Source organism: Solanum stenotomum, chromosome 6 (genome assembly GCF_019186545.1).
Source record: "Solanum stenotomum isolate F172 chromosome 6, ASM1918654v1, whole genome shotgun sequence".
Lineage (NCBI taxonomy): Eukaryota > Viridiplantae > Streptophyta > Magnoliopsida > Solanales > Solanaceae > Solanum > Solanum stenotomum.
In genome coordinates, this window is record NC_064287.1 from 58,807,220 (window position 1) to 58,827,649 (window position 20,430).

The 20,430-nt window shown below is 35.6% G+C and overlaps 2 protein-coding genes across 2 annotated transcripts; one reads left to right on the forward strand and one right to left on the reverse strand.

The window, feature by feature from the left end:
- Positions 1-3,276: 3,276 nt before the first annotated feature.
- On the forward strand, positions 3,277-11,105 carry LOC125866768 (pleiotropic drug resistance protein 2-like). The gene is made up of 20 exons (XM_049547118.1): positions 3,277-3,709; positions 3,996-4,116; positions 4,208-4,296; positions 4,479-4,563; positions 4,648-4,938; positions 5,009-5,099; positions 5,326-6,226; positions 6,357-6,517; positions 6,903-7,006; positions 7,087-7,252; positions 7,336-7,458; positions 7,568-7,686; positions 7,769-8,101; positions 8,362-8,652; positions 8,733-8,816; positions 8,902-9,035; positions 9,109-9,336; positions 9,458-9,629; positions 9,727-9,981; positions 10,487-11,105. Exons 1-20 carry the CDS (start codon positions 3,354-3,356, stop codon positions 10,754-10,756), a joined length of 4,374 nt encoding a protein of 1,457 aa, XP_049403075.1. The 5' UTR covers positions 3,277-3,353; the 3' UTR covers positions 10,757-11,105.
- Positions 11,106-11,472: 367 nt separating this feature from the next.
- Positions 11,473-20,430, reverse strand: LOC125866767 (pleiotropic drug resistance protein 2-like). Its single transcript, XM_049547117.1, has 21 exons — positions 20,312-20,430; positions 19,380-19,828; positions 19,027-19,147; positions 18,807-18,895; positions 18,525-18,609; positions 18,150-18,440; positions 17,977-18,067; positions 16,800-17,700; positions 16,518-16,678; positions 16,268-16,371; positions 16,021-16,186; positions 15,815-15,937; positions 15,573-15,703; positions 15,159-15,491; positions 14,513-14,803; positions 14,103-14,186; positions 13,884-14,017; positions 13,566-13,793; positions 13,260-13,431; positions 12,547-12,801; positions 11,473-12,008 (listed from the first exon to the last, which is right to left on the reverse strand). Exons 2-21 carry the CDS (start codon positions 19,784-19,786, stop codon positions 11,739-11,741), a joined length of 4,437 nt encoding a protein of 1,478 aa, XP_049403074.1. The 5' UTR covers positions 19,787-19,828; positions 20,312-20,430; the 3' UTR covers positions 11,473-11,738.

The window sequence follows — 20,430 nt, forward strand, 5'->3', positions numbered from 1 at the left end:
ATATAGTAGCTTAGGATTTTGTCCTAAAAAAGAAACATTTCATTTTTGGTTCCTTCTAGGATATGTCAACTCTTTCCAAATCCTCTTAATTAAACTTGAATTAATTTTTCAAAGCCAAAACCAAATTAAATTATGCAGTATTTAGAATTAAAAACTAAAAAAAAAAAACATTGTAACGGTACTTTAATCTTTCGATTTTTTTTAATTCATTTTTTTTATTTTTCAATTGTACATTAATTACATGTTATAATAGGTAATTTGTCTTACTTTTAAAGTTATAATAATTCAACATGGAATGTAGTTTTTAAGGAATAATTTAATATATTTCATGTATAAAAGATTTGCCTACATTTCGGGATTCAATGAAGCAATGTCATTGAATATTGCTCAAACTTTCTAAAAATATTATCGTATTCATATTGAATTCTTCAAATATAAATTAGTTTTAGCAATTTTAACACGTATCTACCGACACTTTTAATAATTTAATAGATCTATCAATAGGTTTGAAATACTAATTTATGTTTATGGCAAGTACATTTAAGGCCTAGGTCCCATATATATCTACTCAGGAGGGACTAATAATTAGTTTGAAGAATCAGAGATAGTGAGTCAAAGTTGGCTAACATAACAAGCTCAACTAATGAAATTTCATGAGTTCTCCATGATGGTCTTACCAACTTGACAAAATAATTGATAAAAAGAAAAAACGAGCTTAAATAAGAAAAAAAGTAAATTAACTTAGCTATTCATGATTTGTAAATAAAAAAATTAAGACTTCTGAGACTTAATTACCAATTATTATGAATAGTGGCCAGTAGCCACACTATTTGATAAATATAAAGTCATAAATCAAAGAAAATAAACTTGATCTATGTGTTATAATAAGGTAATAAACAAAAAATATATATATGAAAAAACAAAATTTAGCTTGAAATAAAATTAAAGGAATAACCATAAGTGCCTGTCTAATAAAAAAGTCAACTAAAAGAATTAAATTCAATTTTCTCTCCTACTAACTATAGTGGTAAAGAATCAACTAATTAACTATTCATTTAACTATTCAACAATAGTACGTGTAAGTAAAATATACCATTGAGTTCCCACATCGATAGGGATGTGAATTATTTGCATCCTAATATACTTTTAGATGAGAACATGTAGACATCAAACAAAACAAAAGTCGATTTCTTTTTATAGTGAAATTTATCAATAATATATAAATATTTATAAGCAAACAAATTTTTATGCCTTTTTTTAACTCAATGCCGTTATGTTCTTTAGGAAAAAGGTTGAAAATGCTAGCTATTTAATTTCTAGCAGGAAAAAAACATGGGCATTGAACAATAGTCATCATAGGATCGGCCCAACCATAAAACCATTAAAATATGGACAAATTACTATGTATTCTGCATGTATCCCGTGCACAACGCTATATATTCCGCTATGTGGAATGTATCAAACGCTATGTATCCCTTGCACAACGCTATGTATCCCGCATGTATCCCGTGCACAATGCTATGTATCCCGCTATGTGGAATGTATCAAACCTAATGTATCCCGTGCACAATACGATGTATCCTGCAAACATCATTTTTAAGAGATTTTTGGTAAATAGAAAACTAGAAGGAATAGGATGTTATTTAGTACTTATAATATGTGGTTCCTATAATTTATACTTAAAATATCAGCGTTAGGCTTCAACATTGTTATAGCCCAAAAATTTATTTACTATCTATTTGTTATTATTATTATTAAAATATTTTAAATTTTATTCTCTTTTGTTGGATTTGGTTCAGTTTTTTTTTATTTAGTAAGCAAAATAATTTTTTTTAAAATATCTTTTATTAATTAGTGCATTTACCCCTCTCTACCTTTTTTTTTTTTGGTTCTCATTCCTCCATATACATCCATTTAGTTATCTTATTTTAAACGAGTTTCACATTCCAATTTCAATTCGATTTTTTTAATAATAAAGTATTGTCGCATTTGATTGATTCATAAATAAAAACAATATTTCTTTTTTGAATAAACATTTAATAGCACAATGTTTACAATTTTTTTTAATATCTCCAAGATTTTATATTAATTGTTTTTTCTTAATAGACGTGAGAAGAGTTAAAACAACAAAATGTCACCTCATTTCGTAATTGTCTTCACAAGTCTTCAATTAAGAGATATACATGTAGAATTAAATTTTGAAGAATAAAATCATTTTTTCTTTATAGGAAGAGCTTTATCCCGATAATAAAACAAATTCTCAATACGTATTCAAATTAATCAAACCCAATTATTGAATTTTTACATTAAATTGTGATGTGGTAATGTCATAAGTGTCCCTATTTTTCACCTAAAAATTGAATACATTCATTGTATTTTTTTTATTTTTTATTTTGTTTTGAATCATTGTACTATGATTATTTGTCCTTAAAAAAAATTCCTCATATTTCACCTCTGAATTCTGATCTTTCTAGTTTCTACTGACTTCTTATAATTGTTAAAAGACAATGACGGAGTCAAAATTTTAGCTCATAAGTTCTCGCTTCTTAACCGTAAGTCTGTAATATATTGGGTTCTGAAGAGATTATTTACACATGAAATGATTTTTTAACACAAATACAAAGTTTGAGACAAAATTATTGGTTTTTGTTGAACTCGTAACCCAATCTCTGGATGAAATTAAAGAAGAGTAAATGAAAAACAGAACATGAGTCGAAAAAATTGTGATAGAATGGATAAGATGTCTTAGATATGCTATGTAGGATGCCGGATGTAAAGAGTTACTAAATATAGAAAGCGACATTCTTTTTTAAACAGACTAAAAGAAAAATTAAGTAAGACAGACAAATTGAAATCGAGGGGTACTATTCATTGCTTTCATCCTTCTCTTTTACAGAGTCAATTAATTAGGGACAGTGACCACATTGACTTCCGCGATTGATTGGGACCGGTCCATGATCGCGAAGGGTATTAACTGAGCTGAGTTTCCTCAGCTACATTTTTTATTTGTTGTCTTCCCAACCATATAAAACCTGTTGAACACGAACAAAACGTTATGAGTTGCACTAGTTATCTCATCATTAAATATTGACGAAAAAAAATTAAGTGAAAAGAAGAGATATATTAGTAACACACCAATGTATCAAACGACTGTTTTTATTTGTGTGTGAAGAACTTTAGAAATCATGCATTAAGAAAGTAAATAACTTTCTTGATGTATGTACAAGAAAAATATTCTATCTTTAATTTAGTGTGAGTTTCTAAATTGTGAAAAAAGGGTGTTTGATAAAATCTTGAATTGACAGCAGGGGATTCGAAAAAGGTGAAATTTTTTGAGTTTTTTTTTACAGAAAATGTCAGCTACTATAAGCAAAGATGAATTGTCCAAGTCTTTGAGAATGAGTTTTGGATCAGCAAGTGTTAGGGAAGTTTTTACTGTACCTGGAGAGGATGTTTTCCAAAGAAATGGGAGGGAAAATGATGACGAAGATGAGCTAAAATGGGCTGCAATGGAGAGACTTTCAACAGATGATGGTCTGAGGAAAGATGTTTTGAAGCAAACATTGGATGATGGAAAGATTGTTCATCAAGAAATCGATGTTACCAATCTTCGATTGAAAGATAAAAAGAAGTTGATGGAAAGTATACTTAAGATTGTTGAAGAAGATAATGAGAGGTTTCTTCTTAGACTAAGAAATAGGATTGATAGGTAAAACACTTTAATCTTTCTTGATTTTCAGTCTCTTTTTCTCGATTCATTGGTGTCACGTTCAGTTTGTGCACACCTCGACTATTTTATTGAGTACTTGTTCATTGAGGCCTAGTCAGATGAAACGAAATCACATATTTGTCGTTGTTAGGATTTGAACCTTGTGTCCCATGGTTTTCATCCTTGAGTGCAATAATCTTTTTTTGGTGCTTTGATGTTGTTCCAATTATGCAAATTATATGTTTATCAATAGGAATATTTTGATGTTTTTTTTTGCATGATATAGGGTTGGGATTGATATTCCAAAAATTGAAGTTCGATTCGAGCATCTTTCCATCGAAGGAGATACATATGTTGGATCTAGAGCACTGCCTACTCTGTGGAATGCTACTATCAACTTTGTAGAGGTACTATTTCCTTTCAACAATTATAGTGAGCACTCTGTACAGCAAGGTACTTGTCCTAATCAAGTTTCTTTTTTATGTTCAAATTTCATAGGGAGCTCTTGAAAAAATCAAGCTTGTCCCTTCGAAGAAAAGGGTCGTCAAGATACTTCGTGATGTAAGTGGAATAGTAAAACCATCAAGGTATGTTCAGTAAACACATTCCGTCTATAGTCTGTTTGGCGAAGCTCCCAAGATCTGCTTATTTTTAAAAATTGCTTTTAGTCAAATAGTCTATTTGGTGAAGTTTCCAAATTCTGTTTATTTTGAAAAGTGTTTTTCGTCGGAGTCTCAGAAAAGCACATCGTGCTTGTTGTATCTTATAGGATGACACTACTTCTTGGGCCTCCAGGAGGTGGGAAAACTACACTGCTAAAGGCGCTTGCTGCAGGGCCAGACAAGGATCTAAGGGTATGTAAATCTTTGACTTTGAGAAATGACGGCATAAAGTGTTTATTCTATGATGTATATCTAACTATTTGTTCATCGGTTTAGGTTGCTGGAAAAATCAATTATTGTGGTCATGAACTGTCGGATTTTATCCCTCAAAGGACTTGTGCTTATATTAGTCAGCATGATCTTCATCATGGAGAGATGACAGTCAGAGAGACGTTGGATTTTGCCGGACGTAGTTTAGGAGTTGGAACAAGATATGAGCTCCTCAAAGAACTGTCAAGGCGCGAAAAGGAATTGGGAATCAAACCAGATCCTGAGATAGATGCATTTATGAAAGCTACAGCAGTTGCAGGCCAAGAATCAAGTCTAGTCACAGACTATGTTCTTAAGGTGAGATCCTGATAATTCCGTGCATCTAAGAACCGGATAAGGGGTCTCTTATTGTTGAGATGTTCTGCAGATTCTTGGGCTGGATACCTGTGCTGATGTAATGGTAGGTGATCAGATGAGAAGAGGTATATCGGGTGGACAGAAGAAGCGGCTGACGACAGGTTTTAGACTATTGCTCCATCCGTTCCATTTTACATGACACTCTTTTCTTTTTAGTCTGTTCCGAAAAAAATGCATCTTTCTAAATTTGGTGGAACTCTTTGCCTTTAAATTTCCCGTTTACCCTTAATGACATGCTTTTATAACAACATAAATGTTATGGCAATGGGTGTCATAAGTCTATCTTTCATTCTTATGTCATTTGTATGAACTTTTTATTGAATACAGGAGAAATGTTGGTTGGTCCTGCTAAAGTTTTCTTTATGGATGAAATCTCGACGGGCCTTGACAGTTCTACGACATTTCAAATTGTAAAATACATGAGGCAGATGGTCCATATAATGGATGTGACTATGATAATATCCCTTCTTCAACCTGCACCTGAAACTTTTGAACTTTTCGATGACATTATTTTGCTATCAGAGGGACGCATAGTCTACCAAGGTCCACATGAGAACGTGCTTGAGTTTTTCGAAAGTGTTGGATTCAAATGCCCAGAAAGGAAAGGAATTGCTGACTTTCTCCAAGAGGTTACTTCTCTAAAGGACCAAGAACAGTACTGGTTCAGGAAAAAACAACCTTACAGATTCATTACAGTAGCTGAATTCGCGGAACACTTTAGCAATTTCCATGTTGGACGTGAACTTTTCGATGAACTAGGAGTTGCTTATGACAAAAGTAAAGCCCATCCTGCTGCACTTGTCACAGAAAAGTATGGTATCTCCAACATGGAACTCTTCAAGGCATGTTTTTCAAGGGAATGGCTATTGATGAAGCGGAATTCGTTCTTATACATGTTCAAGACATTCCAGATTATTATCATGGCAATTATAGCCTTTACAGTATTCTCTAGGACAGAAATGAAAGTTGGACAGATAGCAGACGGTAACAAATTTTGCGGGGCATTGTTTTTCAGCCTCATCAATGTAATGTTTAACGGTACTGCAGAACTTGCATTGATCCTTTTCAGACTTCCCGTGTTCTTTAAACAAAGAGATTCTCTATTTTATCCTGCCTGGGCTTTCGCTCTCCCTATTTGGCTTTTAAGAATCCCCCTTTCCTTTATGGAATCATTGATATGGATTGTCCTTACGTATTATACCATCGGTTTTGCTCCTGCTGAAAGTAGGTATGTACCCGTCGTTCACTCCTAGAGACTAAATAATATGATCTATGATCAATGTAAATGTTTAATACACAATGAACAATTAGCTCAAAGTGATCAATCTTACATTATTTGCACCTTGGAAAATTTTCAGGTTTTTCCGCCAATTCTTAGTTTTTTTCGCTCTGCACCAGATGACATTGTCTCTCTTCCGTTTTATTGCTGCAATTGGAAGGACTCTAGTAGTTGCAAACACTATTGGCACTTTCACTCTACTGATAGTCTTTGTGCTTGGTGGTTTCATTGTTGCTAAAGGTCAGTTCTCTATGAGGAATTTCTTTGTAATCCCTCCATATCAATTTGTTTGTCAGGTTTTGACTTGACACGAAGTTTAAGAAAGTAAAGAAGACTTTTGAGTCTTGTGGTCTTAAACTAAAGATATGTAGAATGAACCAAAATGTACTTCAATCTTGTGGCCGTAAACATTCTTTTTGAAATGGACTAAAAAGGAAAGTAAGATAAACATTCTTTTTGAAATGGACTAAAAAGGAAAGTAGGACAAACAAATTGAAACGGAGGGAATTGGAGATTGTCAATTCTTACATCAGGGATCTGTAAAATGAAGTTAGAATACTAAAATGGATCGACGTTCACATAAATATCCAATAATCTTAATGCCATTGCTTATTTATTGTTGTAGATGACCTCGGACCATGGATAAAATGGGGCTACTATGTGTCTCCCATGTCATATGCGCAGAATGCAATAGCCATCAACGAGTTTCTGGACAAAAGATGGAGTACTGTAAGCTCTACGATTCATTCGCGAACAATGACTACCATCAACTTTTGATTATCTTTACTTACATATCTTTTTCTTTTCAGAGTAACAATGACACATATTTCTCTGAGGAAACAGTAGGCAAGGTTATTCTTAAGTCGAGGAGCATGTATTTAGACGAGTATATGTTCTGGATATGTGTTATCGCCTTATTTGCCTTCTCATTTCTCTTCAACTTCTGTTTCATCTTGGCACTGACATACATGAACCGTATGATAGAAATTCTCTCTTCTATTTATAACTTCAGAAATTCATTTCTTGCTCTCTGATCCATTCTTGTAAACAAAATGCAGCATCTGCTGATTCTAAATCTGTTACTATGGATGATGACAAAAGTAAGAAAAACGAGCATGGAAACCGTAATCTCAAAGAATCAACAGAGAAGAGTTCAGCATTCACCACCGCAACATTTGAAGGTTTGACAAGCATATACATATCCACTTTCCATGCCTTTAGACTTCTAAATGTGATTCCTTTAGAGAGATACTCGTGTAAAATTAAGCGAAAACTGAATGATCATTGCAGATATAGATATGGATGTAAGGAATAACAAAAAAGTAGGCAAAAAAAGAGGAATGGTGCTTCCTTTCCAGCCATTGTCACTTGCATTTAACCACGTCAATTACTATGTCGATATGCCAGCAGTAAGAAACATTCACTGGGTTCCAAGTGCTGATACTGATATGCTTAATTTCATACTCATCATCTGGTTGTATGACTTGTCAGGAAATGAAAGCCAAAGGAATTGAAGAGACTTGTCTCCAATTGTTACAAAATGTCAGTGGCGCGTTCAGGCCTGGAGTTCTTACAGCCTTAGTTGGTGTAAGTGGAGCTGGGAAGACTACTTTGATGGATGTCTTAGCAGGAAGAAAAACCGGTGGCTATACTGACGGAAGTATCATCATTTCTGGTTATCCAAAAAACCAATCAACTTTTGCTCGGATAAGTGGTTATTGTGAACAGAATGACATTCATTCTCCACATGTTACTGTCTATGAGTCATTGATATATTCAGCTTGGTTGCGTCTCTCTCCGGATGTCAAAAAGGAAACTAGGAAGGTATTTACTCCTATCATCTCGTCCCTTGGTCTGCAAAAGCCTCATTTATTGTTCCTGCATATGTTTCTAAACCTTGCTCGCATTTTGGTCCCAAGTCCGGATAAAAAAGGAGAGTTACGATAGGCGTACAGCCAGAGTAAAACTAGTCAATTATGATGAATCATCACAATACAGAATAGACAATCTCATCTGTCTTGAGGCCATGTTAATTTTCATGGAAAAGAAGGTGAAGGACTAACTTGCTTGGTGTTTTTGTTCAGAATTTCGTCGAGGGAGTAATGGAACTAGTTGAGTTGAATCCTCTCATGAACTCTCTAGTTGGCCTACCAGGGGTAGATGGTCTCTCAACTGAACAAAGGAAGCGACTGACGATTGCTGTAGAACTAGTAGCAAATCCATCTATTATTTTCATGGATGAACCTACATCAGGACTTGATGCTAGAGCAGCAGCAATTGTGATGCGAACTGTGAGAAATACAGTAGATACAGGCCGAACTGTCGTGTGCACTATACACCAGCCAAGCATAGATATCTTTGAAGCTTTTGATGAGGTAATGATTGGAACATTGGCAATTATATGACACTTTCTTTGATGCCACTGTTCTTCTTATGTGATCGATAACCTTTGCAGCTGTTGTTAATGAAAAGAGGAGGACAAGTCATTTATGCAGGGCCTCTTGGGCATCATTCTCGCCTATTGATCGAATATTTTCAGGTCAGTATCATCTCATTCAAAATTTTCAAGGTGTCGCGGCATTACTGTATAGATAAATCAGTAACAAAAACGTTTTTTTTTTCAGTCTGTTCCGGGGGTTCCTACAATCAAAGAAGGATATAATCCAGCTACTTGGATGTTGGATATCACCACTCCAGCAGTTGAGGCTCAAGTTAATGTGGACTTTACAGATATTTACGCGAAATCTGATCTGTACAGGTAACTTTAGAACTGATAAACTAGTCCTTTCGATTATATTTCAAGTACTGTTTTACAACTCAAACTTGCACAGGAGGAATCAAGAACTAATCAAACAATTAAGTGTTCCAGCACCAGGGTCCCGAGACCTTCATTTTCCTACGAAATACTCCCAAACATTTATCAGTCAGTGCAAAGTTTGCTTTTGGAAGCAACACTTGTCCTATTGGAGGCATCCACAATATAATGCCACACGGTTTTTCATGACAGCAACGATAGTAATCATATTCGGAATTATCTTCTGGGATAAAGGGAACAAAATGTAAGTCATCAGCTTACTGAAGAATTCATTTCTCCTTCTGTCATCACTGTTTTATCAATGAATCAATGAAGTACGCCTCAATCCTTGCTCGTTTAACCTGATGTGATCATCATGATAACAGGTACAAACTACAAGATTTATTAAATATACTTGGAGCTATGTATGCTGCTGTTGTGTTCCTTGGCGGAGCAAATACTCCAGCTGTCCAGTCAGTTGTGGCAGTAGAAAGAACAGTCTTTTATCGAGAAAGAGCAGCAGGGATGTATTCTGCGCTGCCTTATGCATTCGCTCAGGTAAACGAATCACTAACAGAACATAACTTGTGAAAGTTTCATTTTGGACTAATATTTCATCATGGAAGAGATTAATGTTCCATTTTTCCTTCTGCAGGTAGCCATAGAGACTATCTACGTCGCGATCCAAACTTTTATTTACAGCCTCCTGTTATACTCAATGATTGGTTTCCACTGGACAGCTGTTAAATTCTGTTGGTTTTATTTCTTCGTCTTCATGTGCTTCGTCTACTTCACAATGTATGGAATGATGCTTGTAGCACTCACTCCAAGCTACCCAATTGCTTTCATCGTCATGTCATTCTTCCTCAGCTTTTGGAACTTGTTCTCCGGTTTCCTTATCCCTAGAACGGTAAGTACAATAACCTCTGCACTATCGAAATGAGTTTAACTTCTCTACACTGACTGAGTCAAAGCATTTTTATACTATAAGATCACTCAAAAGATGCTACAAGTAACCTTCCATAAAAAGTGGGACTAGTATCCCCAAAAATAAGACAGGTTACCTCCTATAACAGGCTTAAAACACCGATAAATGTAAGAATTCTTGTCATTAGTAACATTGAAACGAAACGATACTATAACCTGTAACTCAAATTTAGAAATAAGGATGATTATAAAACTCAAAAATAGTATGAAAAAACACACATTTTAGAGAAGCAGAACAACGACAACGACAACAACAACTATGTCTCAGTCCCAAATAAGTTAAGGTCAGCTATATGAATCTTTGCGATTCCATTTAAGCTCAACTAATATCATCATCACATAAAAAGAGGCAAAACACAATTAACTGAAATCTAAAACATGGAAAAAGATCTCAACATCTGATCCATCAAAAATTTGTTTTTTTGCAGCAAATTCCGATATGGTGGAGATGGTATTACTGGGGCTCTCCAGTAGCATGGACAATATATGGTCTTGTAACATCTCAGGTAGGCGATAAGGACGATAACATTGAGGTACCAGGCGTTGGCGAAATACCACTAAAGCTGTTTTTAAAAGAATATTTGGGATTTGAGTATGAATTCTTGGGAGTTGTTGCTGTTGCTCATGTTGCTTGGGTTGTTCTGTTCTGCTTTGTTTTTGCCTATGGCATCAAGTTCTTGAATTTCCAAAGGAGATAAAATGAACTTGATAAAGTTTAATGTACACATAAAATGTACATAAAGCTAAGCAAAGAAAACAATTGTTGCTCAGACTCTCCAAAAATGTTGTCTAACTTGTGTCGAATCCTCCAAAATGCACTACTTTTGAAGGATCTAGCATGCACATGACGATATTTTTCAAAAAGTCCGAGCAAGATAGATCATCATACTATTTATTTCTTCCATGCTACTCAAGATAGTTCATTCTGTGTCATGTCTATGATATATTAATTTTGATGTATAAATTTCTTTTGTAAGAGATTTTCTCTTGAACTCTTGTGATGTTAAGTAAGTAGAACTCTACATTTTTTTTTTTTAGTAATTTATTTAAGGGAAAAGACTCAAATATGCCATCGAACTTTGAGAAAAGGCTCATCTATGTCATCCATTAAAAGTTTGGATCATCTAGTCAAATTTACTTGCATTTATCAATTCCTCTCATCAAATTTTAGCCTATGAAAATATAACTCGTCTAAACTTGGAAATAGCTCAAGTCAGTCTATCTAAAAATTTGGATCAAACTCATCAACAAACCTATCAAAACATAGAAATACAAGTTTTTTTTTTTAAAAAAAAGTTTAGCTTGATTTAGTTATGATAAATAAAAGGAAAAAAAAACTTATATTAGTTTGTTTTGGTAACTAAACAAATTATTCAAGAACAAACAAATGAAAAAAAAAAAGATTTTAAGTTGAACGCCGATTTTAATCCATACAAATGTAACACAACCCGCCCATTTGATACCTCGTATGTGTGTATTCTACTTATTTAACATCACAAGAGTTGAAGAGAAATTTATACATCAAAATTAAATAAATATATGATCTATATTGCTCGAATTCTTCAAAAATGTTGCCAGGTACGTGTTAGATCCTCCAAAAGTAGTGCATTCTTGGAGGATCCTACACGAGTTTGATAACATTTATGTGTACACAAAACTATGTATTGTCTTCAAGTTAATTTATCTCCTTTGGAAATTCAAGAACTTTATGCCATAAGCAAAAACAAAGGAGAACAGAACAGCCCAAGCAACATGAGCAACAGCAACAACTCCCAAGAAGTCATACTCAAATCCCAAATAATCTTTTAAAAATAGCTTTAATGGTATTTCGCCAACGCCTGGTACCTCAACGTTATCATTCTTGTCACCTAAAAGAGATGTTACAAGACCGTATATCGTCCATGCTACTGGAGAACCCCAGTAATACCACCTCCACCATATCGGAATTTGCTGCAAAAGCAAACATTTTGATGTTATCAGATGCAAAGATCTTTTTCCATGTTATAGATTTCAGTCCAGTGTTCTGCTTATTTTTTATGTGACGATGACATGAATTGAGCTAAAATGGAACAAGAAGGTTTCATATAGAGGACCTTAACTTGTTAGTGTACGAGGCATAGAAGTTGTTGTTGTTGTTGTTCTGCTTCTTTTAGACTAAAATTGTGTGTTTGCATAGTACTTCTAAGATTCATAGGTCAGATTTGTTTCAGTGCTGCTAGTTTACGTTCATCTTATTACTTAAACATGTGGAAAGTTACAATTAAAAAGTTGCCAATAAAAGACATTTTCTTTTAAACGTACCAAAAAGGAAAGTAAGACAGATTGAAACGGAGAGAGTAGGATTTAGCTTATATACACCGATAGTGTGAAGAGTTTTACACTAGTAGTGTATTTAAGCTTGTTCTAGGTTACTGATTCCATTCTCTGGGGATGATTAAATGTATAGAAATGAAACTCATTTTGATATTGTAGGGGCTATTGTACTTACCAGTCTAGGGATAAGAAAACCAGAGAACAAGTTCCAAAAGCTGAGGAAGAATGTCATGACGATGGCAGCAATCGGGTAGCTTGGAGTGAGTGCTACAAGCATCATTCCGTACATTGTGAAGTAAACGAAGCACATGAAAATGAAGAAATAGAACCAAACGAATTTAGCAGCTGTCCAGTGAAAACCGATCATTGAGTACAGAAGGAGGCTGTAAATAACAGTCTGGATCGCGATGTAGATAGTTTCTATGGCCACCTGCAGAGGGCAAAAGAAAAGATTTAGTTCTTTGACGATGACTTGATTCTACATATATAGACATAGACATAATACATAAACAAACACTCAAACTTGGCTTCAGCTGGAAAGTAAGCACTCCAACTTTGAGAGTGCACATCTAGACTCATCAACTTGGTCTCAACTGACAACTAAACACTCCAACCAAAACCCACGGTGTGTCGTCGACACTTGATGCTGAAGTGACACATAAATTTTGGAGGTGACTAGATGATCATTTTGTAGGTTGGAGTGTTCAACTAACATAGTGGTGATGAGTTGATGTGTCTAGATGTGCATACTAAAGTTGGAATGCGTACTTGTCAGTTATCAGGTGAGGCCAAGTTAGAGTGTTTGTGTATGTGTTATGCCTATAGACATATTTTTTCTAAGAGGAAACTTATACTATACAAGTAATGTTCTGTTGGTGCTTCTCTTACCTGAGCGAATGCATAAGGCAGCGCAGAATACATCCCTGCTCCTCTTTCTCGATAAAAGACTGTTCTTTCTACCGCCACAACTGACTGCACAGTTGAAGTGTTTGTTCCGCCAAGGAACATAACGGCAGCATACATAGCTCCAAGTAGATTCAATAGGTCTTGCAGTTTGTACCTGTTATCATGATTATCCCGTCAAGTTAAATGAGCAAGGGGTTCCATGAAATGAGGCCTAGTTGATTGATTCGTCGATTAAAACACTGATGACAGAAGGAGCAAAACGAGTACTAGTGCAAGATGATGACTTACATTTTGTTCCCTTTATCCCAGAAGATAATTCCAAATATGATCCCTATAATTGCTGTCATGAAAAACCTTACGGCATTATATTGCGGATGCCTCCAATAGGATAAGTGTTGTTTCCAAAAGCAAGCCTTGCACTGATCAACAAACGGTTGTGAATATTTCGTAGGAAAACGAAGGTCTTGGGACCCTGGTACTGGAACACTTAGTTGTTTGATTAGTCCTTGATTCCTCCTGTGAAAGTTGAGTTATAAACGACGGTGAGCTAGTTAGTAACACAGTACTGAAAGTAAAATGAAAAAGACAATGTTATCTTCTTATTACCTATATAGATCCGAGTTCGTGTAAATGTCTCCAAAGTCCACATTTAGTTGACCCTCAACTGCTGGAGTTGTGATATCCAACATCCAAGTAGCTGGATTATATCCCTCTTTTACTGTCGGAACTCCTGGAACAGACTGGAAAAAAGCGGTTTTTAGTTACTGATTTATCTATACAGTAATGCCACAACAACTTGAAATTTTTGGCTGAGATGATACACACTTGAAAATACTCAATCAATAGGCGAGAATGATGTCCGAGAGGCCCTGCATAAATGACTTGTCCTCCTCTTTTCATTAACAACAGCTGCAAAGGTAGTCATTCGCGTGAGAAGAACAGTGGCACACAAGAATTGCAGATTTGTGAAAGTTATATTCCTTCCGTTCTATTTTATCTGAAGGTGTTTAACTGAGCACGAAGTTTAATAAAGAAAGAAAGGCTTTTGGAACTTGTAGTCTAAACATGACATATTTGTGGCTATAAAATCATGTCACTATGAGTAAAATGGGAAGTTTAAATTAAACTGACTCCAAATATAGAAAGTTTTCGTTCATTTTGGTATAGACTTAGAAGAAAAGAGTGACACATAAAATAGAACCGAGGAAGCATAAGCCAATATTCCAATCATTTACCTCATCAAAAGCTTCAAAGATATCTATGCTTGGCTGGTGGATAGTGCACACGACAGTTCGACCTGTATCTACTGTATTTCTCACAGTTCGCATCACAATTGCCGCTGCTCTAGCATCAAGTCCTGATGTTGGTTCATCCATGAAAATAATAGATGGATTTGCTACTAGTTCAACAGCTATGGTCAGTCTTTTTCTTTGTTCAGTTGAGAGACCATCTACCCCCGGCAGTCCAACTAGACAATTCCGGAGAGGATTCAACTCGACTAGTTCCATTACTTCCTCGACGAAATTCTGAACAAAAATACTAGGCAAGTTAGTGCTTCACCTTCTTTTCGATGAAATTAACAGGGTCATTTGCCTCGATCCAAAGAAAGACAGGGTTGTCTGTTCTGTATTGTGATGATTCATCATAATATAATAGCTTTACGCTGGCTGTCAGCCTATCGTGACCCTCCTTTTTATTGGACGTGGGACCAACAATGCGAGCAAGCTCACACTGCCGGATTTATTTTAAAATTGCTTTAACAAAAAATGCTTATTCAATGGATATTGCAAGGTTTTGAAACATAAGCAGAAGCCAAAACGAGACTTTTGAGGACATGAACATAATAAAAACAAAAGCGATAATAGTGATTGGAGAAAATACCTTCCTAGTTTCCTTTTCGACATCCGGGGAGAGACGCAACCAAGCTGAATATATCAATGACTCATAAACAGTAACATGTGGAGAATGAATGTCATTCTGTTCACAATAACCACTTATCCGAGCAAAAGTTGATTGGTTTTTCGGATAACCAGAAATGATGATACTTCCGTCGGTGTAGCCACCAGTTTTTCTTCCTGCTAAGACATCCATCAAAGTAGTCTTCCCAGCTCCACTTACACCAACTAAGGCTGTAAGGACTCCAGGTCTGAAAGTGCCACTAACATCTCGTAACAATTGGAGACGAGTCTCTTCAATTCCTTGGGATTTCATTTCCTGACAGGCATACAACAGGATGATGAGTAATAAATTAAGCATAACAGTATCAATGCTTACAACGCGAAGAATGTTTCTTACTTCTGGCATATCGACATAGTAATTGACATGGTTAAATGCAAGTGACAATGGCTGGAAAGGAAGCACCATTCCTCTTTTTTGGGATGCTCTTTTGTCAATACTCGAGTTGTTCCTCACAGCCATATCTATACCTGCAACAATCATTCAGCATATGACCAAATTTATCATGATCAGTACAAATTACAATAACCTTCGTTTATATATATTTTTCAGCATCTAAACAAAGCTATAAATTGTCTAACCTTCAAACGTTGTGGTGTTAGATGCTGAACTCTTCTCTGTTGATTCTTTGGGGTTATGGTTTCTTTGCTCATTTTTCTTACTTTTGTCGTCATCCATACTAACAGATGTAGAATCAGCAAATGCTGCATTTTATTTACAAGAATGGATGAGAGAGCAACAAATTAGTTTCCAAAATTTTAAATAGAAGAGAGAATCTCTAGCTTACGGTTTAAGTAAGTCAGCGCCAAGATGAAGCATAAGTTGAAGAGAAATGAGAAGGCAAATAGGGCAATGATACAGATCCAGAACATATAATCATCTGAATACATGCTCCTTGACTTAAGAAGAACCTTTCCCACCGTTTCCTCAGAGAAACTAGTGTCATTGTTATGCTGAAAAAAAAAAGATCAGTATGTAACGATAATGAAAATTTGATGGTAGTCACTGTTTGTGAACATAATTGTATAGCTTACAGTACTCCATCTTGTGTCCAGAAACTCATTGATCGCTATTGCATTCTGTGCATATGACATTGGAGATGCATAGTAGCCCCATTTTATCCATGGTTCGAGGTCATCTAACAACAATAAATAAGCAATTGCATTAAGAATATTGGTCATTTATGTCCACCTACAGACCCCTGATGTACAAATTAACAATCTGTAACTGAACTAGTCTTCTGTTATAAAGAAATTTATCAATCTAGAGGATGTCATAACGAACCTTTTGCGACAATGAAACCACCAAGCACAAAGACTATTAGTAGACTGAAAGTGCCAATAGTGCTTGCAACTACTAGAGTCCTTCCAATTGCAGCAATAAAGCGGAAGAGAGACAACGCCATCTGGTGCAGAGCGAAAAATACCAAGAATTGACGGAAAAACCTGAAAATTTTCCAAGGTCAAGATAATAGAAGTTTGATCAGTTTGAGCTCATTATATTCCTATATATTCATACTGACCATGAATCATATTTTGGTTTCTAGGAGTGAACGGTGGTACATACCTACTTGCAGCAGGAGCAAAACCGATGGTATAATAAGTAAGGACAACCCATATCAATGATTCCATGAAGGAGAGGGGGATTCTTAAAAGCCAAATGGGGAGAGCAAAAGCCCAGGCAGGATAAAATAGAGAATCTCTTTGTTTAAAGAACACGGGAAGTCTGAAAATGATCAGTGCAAGCTCTGATGCACCGTTAAACATCACATTGATTAGGCTGAAAAACAATGCCCCATAAAATTTGCCTCCGTCTGCAATCTGTCCAACTTTCATTTCTGTCCTAAAGAATACCGTAAAGGTTATTATTGACATGACAGTAATCTGGAATGTCTTGAACATGTATAAGAACGAATTTCGCTTTATTAATAGCCATTCCCTTGATAAACATGCCTTGAAGAGTTCCATGTTGGAGATACCATATTTTTCTGTGACAAGTGCAGCAGGATGGGCTTTGCTTTTGTCATAAGCAACTTCTAGTTCATCAAGAAGTTCACGTCCAACACGAAAATTGCTAAAACGTTCTGCGAATTCAGCCACTGTAATGAATCTGTAAGGTTGGTTTTCCCTGAACCAATATTGTTCTTGATCCTTTAGAGAAGTAACCTCTTGGAGAAAGTCAGCAATTCCTTTCCTTTCTGGACATTTAAATCCAACACTCTCGAAAAACTCAAGCACGTTCTCACGTGGACCTTGGTAGACTATGCGTCCCTCCGAGAGCAAAATAATGTCATCGAAAAGTTCAAAAGTTTCAGGTGCAGGTTGAAGAAGGGATATTATCATAGTTACATCCATTATATGGACCATCTGTCTCATGTATTTGACAATTTGAAATGTTGTAGAACTGTCGAGGCCCGTTGAGATTTCATCCATAAAGAAAACTTTAGCAGGACCAACCAACATTTCTCCTGTATTCAGTAAAAAGTTAAGACAAATGTCATATAGTGAATATGCCATGAGAAACTGATCAAACAAGTCAAATAATGATATACTCATTTGACTCGACATGAAATTCAAGAATGAAAGAAACATTTTCATCACATACTAAAAGTTCTCTTAGAACTCATAGTATTAAACATGCCATAACATATATTTTAAAACCATATCATTAAGGGCAAGTGAGAAGTTTAAAGTTGAAGAATTTCCAAATATTGAGGAAATGGATGGAGCAATAGTTTAGAAACCTGTCGTCAGCCGCTTCTTCTGTCCACCTGATATACCTCTTCTCATCTGATCACCTACCATTATATCAGCACATATATCCAGCCCAAGAAGCTGCAGATTTCCTCGATAATAAGACACCCCTAATCCGGTTCTTAAATGCATGGAATAATTATTAGTAATATCAAGATCTAACCTTAAGAACATAGTCCGTGACTAGACTTGATTCTTGGCCTGCAACTGCTATAGCTTTCATAAATGCATCTATCTCGGGATCTGGTTTGATTCCCAATTCCTTTTCGCGCCTTGACAGTTCTGTGAGGAGATCATATCTTGTTCCAACTCCTAAACTACGTCCGGCAAAATCCAACGTCTCTCTGACTGTCATCTCTCCATGATGAAGGTCATGCTGACTGATATAAGCACAAGTCCTTTGAGGAATAAAATCTGAGAGCTCATGACCACAATAACTGATTTTTCCGGCGACCTAAGCACACGAACTAGTAGTTAGATATACATCATAGATTAAACACTTCACGCTGTAATTTCTCAACGTTGAAGAATCACATACTCTCAGATCCTTGTCTGGCACTCCAGCAAGTGATTTTAGCAATGTAGTTTTCCCACCTCCCGGAGGCCCAAGAAGTAGTATCATCCTATAAGATACAACAAGCACAATGTACTTTTCTGACTCCATTTGACGATAAAGCACTTCTCAAAATAACTCGATTTTGGAAACTTCGCCAAATAGACTATAGATGGAATGTCCATTTGACGAAAAACACTTTTTAAAATAAGCAGATTTTGGAAGCTTCGCCAAGACTACAGATGGAATGTCATTTATTGAACATACCTTGATGGTTTTACAATTCCACTTACATCACGTAGTATCTTGACGGTCCTTTTCTTCGAAGGGACAAGCTTGACTTTTTCAAGAGCCCCCTATGAAATTTGAACATAAAAAAGAAACTTGATTAAGACAAGTACCTTGCTGCACAAAGTGCTCACTCTATTAGCAAAATTAAACAATATAGAACCTCAGAATCAATATAATTGTTGAAAGGAAATAATACCTCTACAAAGTTGATGGTAGCATTCCACAGAGTAGGTAATGCTCTAGATCCATCATATGTATCTCCTTCGATGGAAAGATGCTCGTAACGAACTTCAATTTTTGGAATATCAATCCCAACCCTATATCATGCAAAAAAAAATCCTATTGATATACACATAATTTGCATGTTTGGAACAATATCAAAACACCAAAATAAGATATTATTGAAAACCATGAGACACAATGTCCTCAATAGACAGAGTTATCCGATTCTTGTGATGGTAGATGAGGTAGCAAATACCTGATAAAACAGTCGAGGTGTGCAAAAACTAACCCCGATAATGAATATCAAGAAAGATTAAAGTGTTTTACCTATCCGTCCTATCTCTTAGCCTAAGAAGAAACCTCTCATTATCTTCTTCCACAATCCTAAGTATACTTTCCATCAACTGCTTTTTATCTTGAAATCCAAGATTCGTTACATCGACTTCTTGATGAACAATCTTTCCATCATCCAATGTTTGTTTCAAAATCCCTTTCCTCAGCCTATCATATGTTGGAAGTCTCTCGATTGCAGCCCATTTTAGCTCGTCTTCATCGTCATTTTCCCTCCCATTTCGCTGGAAAACATCACCTCCTGGTGCAGTTAAAACTTCTGTAACACTTGCTGAAGTCCAGCTTCTTACACTTGTTGATCCAAAACTCATTCTCCTGCTCCTACTCATCGATCCTCGGCTTAGAGACTTGTTCAATTCATCTTTGCTTATAGTTGCTGACATTTTCACTTTATGTAAAACTAAAATTTTCACCTTTGGAATCACCTGTTGTCAATTCAATATTTTAGGATAACCAGAAAAGATTTAAACTTTCTGAATCAAACACCCTTTCCAGTTCAAGATTTTTCACCAAAGATCACATTTTTACGAGTTTTCTACCTGAACTACCACCAACTACATATCAAAACACGCCTCAACTCTTAGTTATTCCCTTCTACCTAAACGATGATGATATTTCAAGGAGGAAAAGGGAACAATTGATAGTTGAGGCGTGTTTTGATAAATAATTGGTCATAGTTCAGGTAAGAAACTCACAGCATACTCTATACTTCATATACGAAACTCGAAAAACCAGGATACTTTAGGTGTGTTATAGACCATTACACATTGAATAAAGTTTACTTACTTTCAAGTTTCATATACACACATTAAACTCAAAATTGCACCTTCTTCATATACAAAAAAAAGATTAAATTTCAATGAATCAAATACCCTTTTTCATAATTCAAGAAACTCAAAAAATTTCACCTTTGTAATCCCCTGCTTCTAATTCAAGATTTGTTCAGAAACTTGATACCTACAAAAGACAGTCCAATGCACTAAGCTCCTGCTCCCGAACCACTATAGTCTATTGTACGCAGTCTTGC